We start from the raw sequence: 15,699 nt of genomic DNA, 5'->3' as shown, positions 1-15,699 counted from the left end.
TTATCGTATTTAGCACATAGTGTTACAAAGACAAAATTAATTCATTTAATGAAAGAGCCTTCAGTCTCAATGACTGTTTCTAATGCAGCACAGCTGTTGATGACATAATTATCGTTCAATCATTACCATATGGTAGGTTTAGGTCAAATAGGTGTATTTTACTTTTCGGTTCATAACTCTTCAGTCTCAATAATTGTAATTTTTTTAAGTACATAAATATAGCCCATACTATGATATAATAATAGGATAATGTGATAACAGATCCATAGATCGGTTGACCGGTCCATTTTTAAAAAAATCGAAATGTTGAGCTCTCATTGGCTAAATATTTTAATTTTGGCAAGACAGACTCATTGATAAATTTTAAAGAATTTTGAAAATGTTTTAGAGGTCGCCTAATGGCTTTGAATATTTAAAAATGACTTTTTGTTTGTATTTTTCCTTAATTATCTTCCAAACCAAGAAAAATTAATATTTATTATATTTTATAACTTTTTTAGATGAGTAAATTACCTTTAAAAAATTAATTTTATTTTTTCTTAAGTTACTATCTTTGATTAAAAAAGGAATATGAATTAAAAGAATAATATTAAACCCATTTCTCATATCGTCCAATTATCTATTCATACTTCATTAAAGTTAGTATTAGTTTACTAAAATGTTGTTAGAAGTACAAAAGATAACACCCTGATTGAAAGAAATAAATGAATTAATTACCAAGATTGCGATGAGGAAAGTAAAGTCGAAAATATTTATAATGATTGTGAAGTGCATTGCATAACGAGAAAAAAAAGAGAATACAATGCATTTTAAGCCCTGAGCTGGCATGATTGGTAAGCAAAGCGAAAATATCAGATCAAAATACTTGCACAAACTCATCAAGACTTCAAAATCGAAGATCATCGATACGGATGGCGTGCAAACCACAAAAAAAACATTTATTTATTTTGACCAGCGGCGATAAACAAAGCCGATATAGCTCCCCTTATATTTAATACTTTTAGAATTTAAAATTATAATTCTTCATAAGTGAATCACTTAAAATACAAATATTATTAATTCTTTAAATAACGTGACAGTGCAAAAAAAAAAAACATTATAAAGTTAACCAGAAATGTAAAGAATATGTAAATATATATATACACGTGTCACACAAAAAAGAATTAACTAAAAATTGTTTGAGATAAACCTAACTTCCCTGGCGAAAGCAAAAGGTGTTGTATTCCAAAGAATTGTGGATCTGTCACAGAAACTATATTTAAATATGGCAATCTTTGGTTTTGGGAGGTAGATGGTATGGAGAGTGGAGAGTCATGTTTTGTGGAAGAGGTAGCCTTTATTTAGTATCCAAGGTGGGGAAGATAAATCTATCTTTTTGTTTAAAATTTGGTGCAGCATAATTATATCTTTAATAGCACGTCTAGTCTTTTAATTTTGCATTCATAGTTCTCGTTATCTACCAATTAGGGGAAAAATGGCAAAAACATGGCTTGCACCTTTTCTAAAGACTTAATTAAGTAGTTTCTTGAAAGATTCTAGATCTCATTGTATAAGCCTCATAAATCTCAGATCACGAGAGATGTAAATTCCTATGTCTAAGTAATCATATACCACATTAAGACTGGGATAGATAACTCTTTTTTGGATAACATTTATTAACATTCATAGGCATTCTCTAAGTAACACTCCAGTTAATAAAATTGGTATAGACATCACTGACAGAGCTTACATCAGAACAAATGATTTTCGTATCATCCGCGTATAAAAGTGTATCTTCCGAAAAATTATCCACTGAGTTGAAATGTAAATGTCAAAGAGCGTGGGTCCAAGTACACTACCTTGTACCAACGTCACAAGGCTCAGAAACATTGGAAGGGATCACTACACTCTGTATCATATTCGTCATCCAGGAACTAAGCAACTGTAACAACCGACCCTTTATACCGATGTTAAACAATTTAAAGAGAAGTTCCCTGCGAGGGACTTATTAGAAGACCATGCTAGAATCAAAGTATATAACAACACAGTCAATGTTACAGTTACGGCGAATGACAATAACATATCAGAAAGAAATTAGATTTGAGACATACGGCATATTATGACGTGATCCCTGTTACCTAATAGAAATAAATTTATTAATCTCAAGGAATGATTGTGGCTACCGGTTAACGATCCGTTCCATTATTTTACCAACATGGGTTGTATGGGATATAGGTATATAATTAGATGGATCAATAGGATTTCATTTCTTTAAGGGGGGAACTACATTATATTTTCCAATCATTTGGCACATATCCACTTTGAAAAGAAAGATTAAAGAGCATAGATGGAGGGAAGGCAACACTATTAACAACTCTTTCCGAGAAAAAAGTGTTCATTCTGCATGGTCCAGTGTAGAAAGAAAGAAAATTCAGAGAGGGTGTGGTCCCAGGAAAAATATCAATAACACCATCAAGTTCTCGATTAAATTCGGGTTGCTAGACTAATACAAAATACATGTTAAAGCAAGAAGCTATTCCAACATCACCTTAGATGGGTAAACCTTCATTATTTCGTATTTTTTTTTTTTTTTTTTTGTAGCAAAGTATATTATCTCTACATGGAAACTGTCTCAAATGATCCTCAGAACATTGTTTTAAAGAGAAAAGTGGTTTAATTTCCTTATCATTTAATGTTATACATCCGCCATGGGATATAGCTACTAATAAGATATGTGCACGTATTTCTTATTAATGTCCAGGCAGTCTGAACATTATTTGGTTCTAAATCTCCAGTAATTCTATATTTGGATGGAAAATCCTCGGAGAATCAGTCAGGGGTAGATATTGGCCTTATTTTTAATTGTATTTGGAACATCTGGTTTTTTCCCGATTGCACACAAAACATTTTGAAAAAGACATAAAAATATAAATTAAAAAAAGTAGTCCAGATAATAGGTCAGTATAATAGTTAATTCTAGTAATTTAAGTTTTTTTTCCAGTGAACGCCGGTAAACTCAATAAAAGTATTTCATAGGAGGTGGATTTTTATATTTGTTTATTTAAATCAAGTACTTTGGTTTATAATTCTTGTCATTTCATATCTAATTTTTGATTCTTATTATAAGATCAATTTATATAATAATTAGTAGCTAATTAATAGATAACATTTGGTAACAACAAGGATAATAAAAAAGGCTATATGTTTTTTTTTTGGTTTTTGTTTTTTGACTATCGAGGTTGAGAGTGAGTAAAAAGGTTAGTTACGAATTTTTGTCTTATACGCAATAATAATTATTTTAAACTTATTGTTCTCTCTTCAAGAATAATAATGGCAACTTTAGAAAATAAAAAAATATTTTTAAAGTAGCAGTTACAAAAAGAGTAGGATGTTCAAATTTCCTACCTATGTATATAACTAGCTACACGATCTAGGTTCCTGGAGCTGTAAATTTAATAACGTTCTAGTAGTCATAGGAGTGTACCTACATTATTTCTGACTTCTTCTTTTATTGGGAGTCTATTCAATTTCCCAAGAGCTTACTCATTTTATCACTCTTAAACGCTCTTGGGGGCTCACTCAATGGAAACTATTTTATTATCAACTTTGTGAATAATGTATATATAAGGATAAATATTAAATACTCCATTTCTTTCAGGCCATAGATGTTTGGATGGGTGCATGCACAGCATTTATATTTGCAGCATTGATTGAATTTACTATCATTAATTATTTATGGAGGCGAACAAAGATAAATTACTCTGTGAGTACGGCATTTGATGGATTTGATCTACAAAATCTGGAGAAAAATGAATTTCCACAGGTATGTTCTGTGTATATTTTGATTGATTGAATTTTTTTTTTTACTTTTAATTCCTTTCATTTCTTCATATTTAATAAAATGTGTTCTTAAATTAGTATGGAAATTAACTATGTAGAAAAATGAATGCTCACTCTTTACAAATTATGATTTCTTCCTCAGACATCAAAAACTAGAAATGAGTTTTTTATCAAAATGAATTCATGAAATGTACCAAAACAAAGAAAATATGCTATTTATTTGAATCTTTTATTTAATTTGTCTATCAATTAAATTAATTACCTTTTCAATGATTTACATATAGGTAATTTCCCTTATTCATAGTTGGAGCAACAGTTTATTATCCTCGGGAATTGACCCTTAGGAGGGGGTTTCTTGTGGATGATCCACCCCTCTTTTGCTGAGCAATGTTTATTTTGAAACCTTGGAACTATTCCATTATTATATTAGTCTAAAAACCAACCTTCGTCTTTATAACTTCCACAGTATGTCCCGCACATTGGTACTCAAACGATATAACTGCCGTTGTTAGCCGATACATCCGATAAACTAGAGTGGAAAGAATTACATGCTTTATGTATGTATTTTTCAGGAAGTTCCACCACGTTTCTTCGATAGAGTTGTGGAGGGAGAACAGATTCTGATAGGAATTAACATTAACCTCTGACGTTAGATAGCCATATTCAAAATAATTAAAGTGTTGAGATCTTGGCTCTAAGGAAGCGATATTATTTTTTTTCTAAATTGAATTCTTTCTTTCAGTCTTTCTTTCTTGAGATTTGTGACCAGTATGAACTGGAGCTACATCTTCCTGGAAAACGATTTTCTTACTATCTGAGGAATGTTCCTTTAGCCAAGGAAGGACAACAGGCTAAATCTTTGATCCATATCCCTTTTATTATAGTCAATACAGAGCATTTGCGTACAAATTTCCAACAATTGCTAGGGCAGCTATTTCCTTTGCCTCTTTCATCCTCTTTGGAGTACTGACCGTAGCGTAGGTTAAAATGTTATAAAACTATAATATCTGACGCCATTTTGTACATCGATTGCATCCAATAAATTGGATCATTTTGATGTTCTCCCGGTTTCTTACAGACCTTTGACAGCCACTTATGAGCCTTTCATTACAGCTATCAGTTTTGGGAAGCTTCCAGTTTTTATATTATATGGGACAAAGGCTTATCGAGTCACTTAGACTCTGGTGAATTTGCCATGGCGTCTTTCCTTCAATGTAAAAATCGTCGACTGCCTTCCATAATGTATATATATAATAATGTAATGTGAGATTTGTTGGCTTATTCTATTTCATAGGGTTGATTTGGGATAGAGTTTAAGCTAATCTGACTGCAGATTGATAAATTAAGCGCTTAAAAACTGCACGCCCATTATGGAACCTTTAAAACTTATTAATAACCCTGTATAATATTACAAAGTCTATTTTTATCAATTTTCTTTGAAAAATATCAACCAACATTATCTATAACCTTTCATATTGATGTCTTAAATAGAGCTTATACTTTGGGAGACATTTTAGTTTCTCTCTTGTCTTTTATCTTTCTTTTTTAATGAAACAATCTATACATACTTTTGAGAACAAATATATATTCCTTTGTTTAATAATATGATCTTTTAATGAAAGTGGATTTGAGATATATTTTATAATAGATATATAATAAATGGATATATTTTCCCATGTAATCTAACAATGGCTTTTATCACATATTAATTTTCTTATCTAAATAATGTACTTGAAAAACGATTCGACAATTCCAACAAAAAATAAGACTATAATAATTATAACATTTATTTATTAAATTCAAATATATCCATATTATACTAAAATGGACGCAATAGTTTCGGAACTTTATACCAATCTAAAATTAACTCAACCTTTAAATATTTTGTATCTAATTTATTTTCAGTCAAACGGTGAAAATCAATCCGAACAAACATCCAACATTCATCCCCCTTCGACAGTAGCTTCCAATCGGAACATTATCTTTGAAAAAAATATTTCTTATGGACGACCAGATAAAGGATATACGTCGGCACGCATTGGAGTTAAAATTGACGAGTCCTGTCGGATCCTTTTCCCTCTTAACTTTCTCATCTTTAATATATTTTACTGGACTTATTATCTCTACTACTGAAGAATGATTCAAGTATAAATGTAAATAAAAGGCCAAAAATATGCTGACTATATTCTAGGGATTTGGAATTTTAAGAAATTAATGAATGTGGTTTTGTAATTTGTAACCTTTGGACTTACTCGTTCCATTGCACTGCATACTTAGCTTTTATCATTTCCTCAAGTAAATCCTCAATCAAAATATACATACATAAGAATGTTTGGTGGATGAATACAGAATAATTCATAGTATATTTACGTTGTAATTTGTAGTTTTACCAAAAAAGAAATAAGGTTTTATATGTTTGATTCTTTTCATCTGATATATTTATTTATTTTTCTGTCAAATAGTATAAATTAATTCGTTTTGACATGTTTTATTGTAATGAGAATGTATGTAATTATTTATTTTCTTTTTCCGTCACCAATGGAGTGTTGTAACAGTATATGTGCCAATGATGTAAATAAATTTTATATTTAAGTAACATTTGATAGTCTTTTGTATGTAGCTTATTACACATTTATAATAAAAAGATTGTACCGATAAAAAAAGACTAAAAAAGGAATGAACCATCGGATACAATATCAAGGGATGGATTTAAAGAGAAAGAAATACATGTACCGGGTCGTGCGAAATGGATGTACCACTAATCAATGTTAGCAAACTTTTGCTCCTCCTAAGTATCAATTAAGTCAGATGTGATAGATTAATTTAAGACATTTATTAAGCACACAATGACAGATATTATTTATGAATTTTAGCTCAATTACTCGCAATGACAGCCTTCAAGCGGCCACTCTGACAATGTAGTCCCTTTTCATGAGCTTTCGCCCCTTCTCCATGGAAGACTATTACTATACATTATTACACTATTACATTACTATGAAAAGGTTTAGTGATAATTTATTTATATTTTGTTTCCACCGTTCTTTTTACATAAACAAACTATACTAATCATTTAGTCATTTCATCATCATGAGCGACCAATAAGCAAAAAGCCAGCACATCTCAGATCTCTTATATGCTCGAACTGATGTAATGAAAATTACTGACATTGTTAAGTGTTCTAGAAACCTGGTTAATAAGTTGGCCAAGATGAAAAAAATGATCAAGACATCTCCGAGATGTCAGGAAGTAGAGGGCATAATTTAAAGAGGGATAAGAAGTTCTTGTTAAGTTTGGAGAAGAATATATAGGAGGATTTCACAAAGTCGATGAACGTCTTCACTGTGGCTCCTAGGACCATCAGGAGGGCTATAAAGCACAACTTGTGATTACACATAATTCTATGAATTTTCTACTCTACAATTTTTATTTTAAATCAAACACCACGTACCTTGTAAAATTATTGTCAAAAACAAAGATCAAGGGTTATTTTTTTTTTTTTTTCATAACAAAAATAAAAAAATTGTTGAAATAGATTTTGTCCAGCTAATTGATAATTGTTTTTTTTTGTTGTTGCCAAATTGTTATTATTATTTAAATATTAGTTATTAAATATTATATAACACGAAAAGTCCAGACATAAAAAGAAAACACGTCTTTATTCGTTCAAAATAGTTATTTGTTTCTTTTTAATCATGATTACTTAATTTTTTATTATTGGCTTTATGCAACGGAGTCCTCCTAACACTTTTCAAGCCATTTCTGAGCTTGAATGGTATTTTTCCCCATCAATAAGCAGTGTCAAATAAAAGCAACATATTGTTTTAGATCCATTGTTTTTGGAAATAACAAATTAGCGTCACACTTAGCATAATTTCTTACAAACTAAAGAACAGGTTATCATACAATTTTGACAGCTGTCTTTTAAAGTTTGATACTAACTAAAAATGAGGGGAATTATAAAAACTCCATCTATGTGTAAAGCCAGAGACTTCCCAACTTTTATGCAGCATCAGTCATTCTTTTTAAAAAAATATCTACCTTTAATTCATTTTGTGGTTTTGTGTACTGTACATATATACTCATTTGTGTTTAGTTATACAGTAAACGAATCAGTTACAATTAAAAAGGTCCCCAGCGATGATAAAAATATATTTTGTCAACTGAATAAATTGTGTTCAACAAAGAACTTGTTGTCTTACTCCAAAAAATTATGTTCCCTTTAATACATCCTTTAGAAATATGCATGTGACTTAGATAAAAAGCTATCGCCATCGAATGGAAAAAATGAACTTTAATTCACTTTTTGGTATGATTTAAGATTTTAGTTTTGCAATAATAATTAAAAGTAGTATGCAATTTTTTGTACCAATTTTATAATATAGTAAATGGTACTTTAGTTGTGATATCAATGATAAATATGTAAACCACTTAGAATAAGAGGCGTGGCGAAACTTCTTACATCCAAACTACATCATTAGTTGAGCCATGTTTACTTTTTAAATAAACAAAAGTTGTTTTGTATTTTTTATAGAGATTAAATACATATATCACATAGAGTGATGATGTGAAGAAGTGTTTGATACTATCAAAAAAAAAACCTTAATAGTTCACCAACATATTCGAATTGCTCTAGTTGGATAGCATAGAACATAGAGGGCGCTTCCAATGTTTTTATTTCTTTAAATGTCAATTGAGATAATAATAATTTATTTCCCGAATTAAACTTAAATTATTCAATAGGTCAGGGATTATCAACCTTCTTTTAGTGATGTACCACTTGTAAAATATTTATTTAACCCAAGTACCAACACAAAACATTTTGTGCTTCAGTGACAGGGGTGTCCGCGGGATTACATTTTGAAAGGGTAAGGGACTAGGTCTTCTGTAATTTTTCTTTAAAAACAATGCAAAATTTGAAATTTTTTGAACAAAAAAATTAATTAAATATTAAATTTTTTGGAAAAAAAATCAAAAATTCATAGCTATTTTCAAAAAAATTATGGAAAATTTTTTTAGCTTTTCACAAAAAATGAATTTTTTGAAAAAATCAAAAATCCATACCTATTCTAAAAAAATTATGTTTTTTGGAAAAAAATTCATAATCCACAGCTGTTCACAAAAAATTAAATTTTTGGAAAAAAATTGAAAAATCCATGTTTATTCACAGAAGATTAAATTATATTTCAAATATTAAACTTTTTGAAAAAAAAAAAAATAATAAATTTTCTAGAAAAAACTAAAATTTCTTTATTTTTTTTTGTGGGAGGGGGTGTTGGGAGGCTATAGTCGTTTCATCCCAGCGCCCTACAGACACACTTGAGTTGTGTACTACATTTAAAATGTTCTTCCAAAATATCAAATACCTCATGGAGTACCACTAAGTACTCCAAGGGTACGCGTACCCCATTGAAGAACCACTGCAATAGGCTAATAAAGTATTTTTAAACAGATTATTTTATAAAGTATATCGATATTTTATTCCAATTTTTCTATTTAAATTTTATTTTATTTAGCCTTTCATTATAATAATGAAGGACATGGTAGATTATTCAAACTATATTTCAATTATAAAATCAATATTAATTTATCTCAATTTTTGTTTTGTTTTGTTATGTCCCTTGAATCCTTTAACTCTCAGATTTTCGTAATGATATAATTATTTGACTGCATAACATTTTGAAATATATTTAATTAGGGTGAATATATGGTTTTATTCGGGAGATGAATCAAAGACAATGTCACGGATAGATTGAAAGGCCTATTTATTGTCCATATACTACATATATACATATACTTTTACTATAAAATTCTTGGAGCTTATAGATGGAAATACCTTTCCATTGTTTTGGTCAACTAAATGTTTTCTCTCCTCTGATGTCACAACATCAAAGAATTTATCTTGCTTTAGCTCAGAGTATCATCCCTCTATGTTTCTTTTTCTCTATAGTATTTTCCTTTTATCTATTTCCATTAATTTTCATATGTTCCTCTTGTATGAATTAAAATACATAGAAAGGAACTGATTCTACGTATTATGTCCTTAAAAAAGTACAATATAGGATTTGGATTTTTTTTATTAATTATTGTAAGTCATGGGCCTTCGCTTAGAATTCGTTTAATTTCAGACACAGTCATTGGTAAGATTAACTATCAATTTAATGTATTTCAAAATTAATAATCATTATCTAATTAGTAAAGAATACCTGGCTACAAGAAAAACACTGAAGACAAGCTGGCATATGTTTGTTTTTTCAAAATTTCCCTTTCCCTTTTGTCAGTCGAGGTTGAGAGTGGATAAAAAAGCTAGTCACTTTTTGTGAATATGGAATATGGTGATAAACTTGAGTCAGAATGTGATATATACATTAAATCAATGACTTCTAAGAAAATTGCCGAGGGTTTGGATATACATTTTTCGAAGAGCATCCGGATATATGGATTTGCATCCACTCATATTTGATAGTTCCTTTAAATTTATATCTGTTTAGAGTATATAATATTCGAATATCCTCGATACTCAGGGATCTCATCTCTTTCGAACAGGTTCTCTTACCTCACTACATGGATTTCGTGATAATACAATTATAAGAGATCTCAAACCCCTATGTTGCAAAATATGAATTTTGTTGTACATATTTCAAAAAAGTTAGTGAGTCACCTTATTTAAATATCACTTTCATTAGGATTTATTATCTCTGCATCCTTATTCAATAAATATACTATTGATGTGACAAAACTGTATATAGAAGCAATTATTTATTAACACAAAATGATGAATTAAGTGACTTAAAATTAATGTCTTATTAATCAATTATGATGGATGTTGTAATAACCCTTCTTATGTTTTCATTTATGGGTTTTATTAATTTAAGCTATGTTTTTATTTTGTATTAATTGTTTAACCTTATAATATCAGGGCTTAGGTGTATTCATAACTCAATCCTAAGTATCTCACAGTAGAATTCATCTATATTGTGAAGAATCATTATTTTCCAGGATGACGTAGTGGTTACAAGGAGTTGAAGTCCATAAAAGTCTTAGTAGTGCTTTATTTTATGAGTGTGTACGTTTTATTATTCAAAATTTTCATAAATTAAGACTGACACATCAAGATAGAACACTTATAAATCTTCTTTTTTTTTTTAAAGTTTAGAGTGATAAAGTAAAAAATTCTTCATTAAGTACAAAATAACTTGACGTTTCGTATACAAATATGCATACAAACAGACATACAACTGTACAAACTGTATTGCTCCATTAATATACATTAATTATTTGTATATTCAAATTCAAAAGTGTATTTAGGGAGCAAGAAATACCCTTTTTTAAATTATTTAAATTGCACCTCCAAACTACATACCTTGGCACCAAATTGCAGATAATATATATTAAAAAATCATGTACAGAACTTGAAGAGGAATACGTCAACGGAATAAAAGAAGCAAACACAATAAAAGAATAAGAAATTATATACATAGAAGTAGATATTATTTTAATATTTATAAATTCTTTCTAATCAGTTGTTGACATGAATTTTACTTGTTTAACGTACTACAAAAGAATGTTGTCAAATCATCTAAACTGCCCACATTGTTCTTCTAGTTCTATATCAGGGGCGTTCGTAGAGGGCTGGAGGGACTCCATCACCGTCCTAATTAATGAATTTTGATTAAGAAAAAATTATCGTTTTGTTATAGAAATTTAAATAGAACTATAGGATTTTAAGCCCCCACTTCAAAAAGAATATATAATCTTTTGAACGCCCCTGTAGAGTGCGCAAGGTTTGAAAATAAAATCGTTTTTACGAGAAAAAACAAACATAAAATCCGTCATTTTTAATAATTTAATTTCAAATAACAAACAAATTCATTGAAGGGCATGTGTCTTGAGGCTTATTCTATATAATTGTCCTCAGTGTTGACCACGAGTGCCTGGGTATGAATGCAATTGGCTCTTTAATGGCGTCAACCAGACTTGCGTTAGTTGTGTGGGGATGTATATTAGCGTTTGCCTGAACGTAACACCATACATAAAGATCGAGGCTGCTAGGGGGTTAATGATCCTTGGTCACAAGGTGGTAGCAGATCTTCTCAAGCCAGGCAAGGGACTTGTTGGACACATGATGGAGTGTAAGTCATAAAGATGCCACAATTACTGATTTGTTCTTGATTATTAATTGGACAGATAATTCCATCGGATTTCCATTCCTCCTCTGTGAACTGAATCTCCAGCAGCTCCCAGTTTAGTTAGAGGTGAGAACCGACAGCTGACACAAAAATACATAGGGTATTTTTGTGTTAACGAGGTAACGCTGTGAGAGAGGTAAGGAGAATATTCTCTGATAAAGATTGGGAAAGCTATTGATAGTTAAAAGGTGGTGAGGGGAGATCTTCCTTTCGATAATTATATGATTAAGTGGTAGCTGGTGGGCTGAAAGGATTATAGAAATACAAGGTTAGACCATTATGTAATCGGGCTTGCTAGAATTTTCAATCTGATGTATAGTACCAACTGCTAGGCAAGACAGGCAGATTTTGACAAAACACGCAGCCACTCATATTCTATGACATCAACATTAAAAAGCGTGGTAAAAGTAAAACAGCAGTCGTACACAAAATATCGCATAACCTTGTACTTCTATCAACTTTGATGGGCTGTAGAGGCTGTAGCCTCCCAGAAATAAATAAAAATTGCGTCAACCTTCTTTTTTTTTTAAATTTATTTATGCTTTTTATAAAATATTAATAAAAAAAATGGAATTATGTTTTCTAAAATAGGTCATTCCGTCAAATACAGCCTTTTCCAGAAAAAATTATCTAACATTTTTAAAAAAAAAAAAAAAGCCTCCCCTCTCCCCAAATAAGAATAAAATCCTTCGAACGCCCCTGTAATTAAAAAAAAATGAGATAACTTTGACTACATCCAAAATCTAGATAAGATAACCTTACTAACAAAAATAATTATATATATTGAGTCGTAAAAAAATCAAATCGTCAGTTGAGTAAAGCAACTCATCCATTTATAATGAAATTGTTAATTTCATTCCTACTTGCTACGGCAAGTTTGGGATCAATTACTTCGACAAAGTTTACTGTAAGTCTCTCAAATATATTCATATTTTAGTTCAGAGTATCTCTAATTATTTTTTCTTCATAGAAAACCGATAATATCTATGGCTTCACAGCATTAGACATCGACGGGAACGAAGTTTCCATGGAAAAGTACAGGGGTCATGTCTGCATCATTCTCAATGTTGCCTCCGAATGAGGCAAGGCTAAAGTAAATTACACTCAGTTGGTAGAGTTATTCAAAAAATACTCTGAAACTGAGGGTTTACGCATTTTAGCCTTTCCTTGCAATCAATTCGGTAATCAAGAACCCGGAACGAATGCAGAAATCAAGGAATATGCTGCTAAATACGGTGTCCAGTTTGACTTGTTTTCAAAAATTAATGTGAATGGGCCAGACGCACATCCATTGTTTAAGTATTTGAAGGATAAACAAGGCGGTACATTCGGAGAGTAAGGCCTTGGCACAGTTTGCAATTTATATAATATATTATATTTTTCTTACTTATTTCTTATAGTTTCATCAAGTGGAGTTTCACCAAGTTTGTAATCGATAAAGACGGTATTCCCGTTGCCCGATTTTCTACTGCTCAAGACCCCATACCGGTAAAAAGTTATAAATGCATTCATCCGATCAGAATCTAAATTTTCATTGTTTCTTACAGATTGTTGAAGAAGAAATCAAGAAGTACTTTTAAATTGGATAATGTCTGACGATTATGAAAGAAAAATGGACGAGTTTGATCTTATGATGAATGTCACCTCTACTTTGTTTCAAAGTGGTGCCAATCTGATGTTTATTCACTTATGATTTTTCATTCTGTATCGACTCAGTGTTGTGTTTTTAATAAGTATTCCTAGGTTTCTTCACAAGTGAAGATTTAGTTCATTGTATAAAATACAGTTTTCTTTGAATTAAATCAAATGATAAATTACAAATGATTTTATTTATCATTATAAATACAAGATATGCTATGACTATAGTTGATAATATTGTAGAGAAAAACGCGTGCAAGGAGGAGGGGGAAAAAAGACATATAGTATCATTGTTTAAAATACTGATGTGATTATCATCTGCCTGCTTTATTATGATTTTTGAGGGTATAACGAATGTATTTATTAGCAAAATGTTTAATGAAGATATACTACGTATAATTGACTACGACGTTTTTTATCTGTTACAGTAGATTTGAAAAAGTCACACTCCATGAAATTGTAATTCATTATGAACCTTATTCTCAGAATAATAGCTAATGAAACGACAAAGTAGAGTATTTGAAATATATTTGAAGCTCAAAGTTTAAAAAAGAAGGCTTTAATTAAATATAATCTACATACTAAAAAATAAACCATTAAACATTTAAGTTAAATATACAAAATTAAACAATTAAAATCATACAACTATTAATAATAATAAATTATAAATACAGAATATTGAAATAATAGATTGATCCAGATAATTTTTTCTTGTTCTAACATCGGAATTCAGTTAAATATGTCATAACTTTAGGTTGCAATACACAAGCGAGACGTGGAGTTTAATCAAAATAATCATAGCCTATGACTTATTCATTATAATGGTCTCAAGAAGAATGTCGTTTATCATCCTTTTTCTGCCTAAAAATGGAAATATGTTGAGTTCAGAAGAGGATACATAATCAATAAAAACACTTTTATAATCATAAAATACTTATTTTACATCAGTTTTATTCATCGTACTTCAATTTGGCGATTGTCTGAATGATAAAAAATGTCTATGAACAATAAAAGTCTCAAATTACTATAATCTCAAACATTTCTTAAACTTGAAGACCCAGAAAATACTTAGATCAGTTTTGGATTTGGGGCTCAAAGATAAATTTTATTCTTGGCATTTTTTATTGATTGAAATTAAATTTTGACCTTTAATTGTTCCCTTGTGTAATCAAACTTACACCCCCTTTGACACTCTTGCAAAATATAATTTACTATGTCAAAATACTGATTTTGGTCAATATAAAGCAATTTTTTCAAATGTTTGACCTTTTGATTTATTTATCGTCATTACCCCTGTTAACTCGCAATGTTCCTTCTTCAACCTCTATGAAGATACATACTAAGACTAACTCGCTAATCATCGCCTTCCTTCATTACCTTAATTCTCATTTTTAATTCGTATATAATATACGTAATAGCTGTATCACTCTCCGAATTAAACAATTACTCTACGCAAGTGATTTTAATCAACAACATTTTTATTTCAGTTCAAAAATGTTGTCTTGGTTGAAGATATATTAATTGTAGCATTTGACTTTATATAGATTTTCTGATGCTATTGAAATAAAAATGGAGTATTATTGTGCAAACACAATAAGGTTATGCCATTTGATTTTTAACCATAAAAGTACAAATCCTCCTACATGAGGTTAAGTGATTGACCCTTTTTATGGTTAAAAATCAAATGGCAAAATTGACTTTGAACAATATTATCCCATTTTTATTTTATCAGTATCAGGGAATCTATGGGAAGTCAAGTGCTACAATTAATATTTCTTCCACCAAGACAACATTTTTTAAGTGAAATAGAAATGATTTTGATTAAAAAAACTTGCGTTGAGTTTATTTTCAGTCTGAAATTGCTAAAAACATTACCTTTAACATTTTCCACAAGACGATTACAAAAAAATTACCAAAAGTAAAGTTTAGAACGAACATTTTATCCGTTAAAGTTAGGAGTTATTTTTTGGCGAAGGATATACAATATATATGGCGTAATTTTTAGTAGAAAATTAAGAAAGAAAAAGAGGATCGAAGGGTTAAATGATAATTACTT

The 15,699-nt window shown here is 30.0% G+C and overlaps 1 protein-coding gene and 1 pseudogene across 1 annotated transcript in view; both read left to right on the top strand.

Annotated features, from left to right (window-relative positions):
• LOC121131851 (glycine receptor subunit alpha-4) overlaps positions 1 to 6,415 on the top strand; it is a 185,715-nt gene extending 179,300 nt beyond the window's left edge. The window contains exons 10-11 of the mRNA XM_040727239.2: positions 3,638 to 3,802; positions 5,725 to 6,415. Coding sequence (XP_040583173.1) covers positions 3,638 to 3,802; positions 5,725 to 5,952 — 393 coding nt within the window. The 3' untranslated portion in view covers positions 5,953 to 6,415. The remainder of the gene's footprint in view (positions 1 to 3,637; positions 3,803 to 5,724) is intronic.
• A 6,355-nt stretch (positions 6,416 to 12,770) lies between these two features.
• On the top strand, positions 12,771 to 13,826 carry LOC121131849 (phospholipid hydroperoxide glutathione peroxidase-like; annotated as a pseudogene).
• Positions 13,827 to 15,699: the final 1,873 nt, after the last annotated feature.

This window comes from Lepeophtheirus salmonis, chromosome 1 (genome assembly GCF_016086655.4).
Source record: "Lepeophtheirus salmonis chromosome 1, UVic_Lsal_1.4, whole genome shotgun sequence".
Taxonomy (NCBI): Eukaryota; Metazoa; Arthropoda; class Copepoda; order Siphonostomatoida; family Caligidae; genus Lepeophtheirus; species Lepeophtheirus salmonis.
Note: the sequence above shows the minus strand (reverse complement) of the source record. Positions and strands in the feature narration are given on the sequence as shown.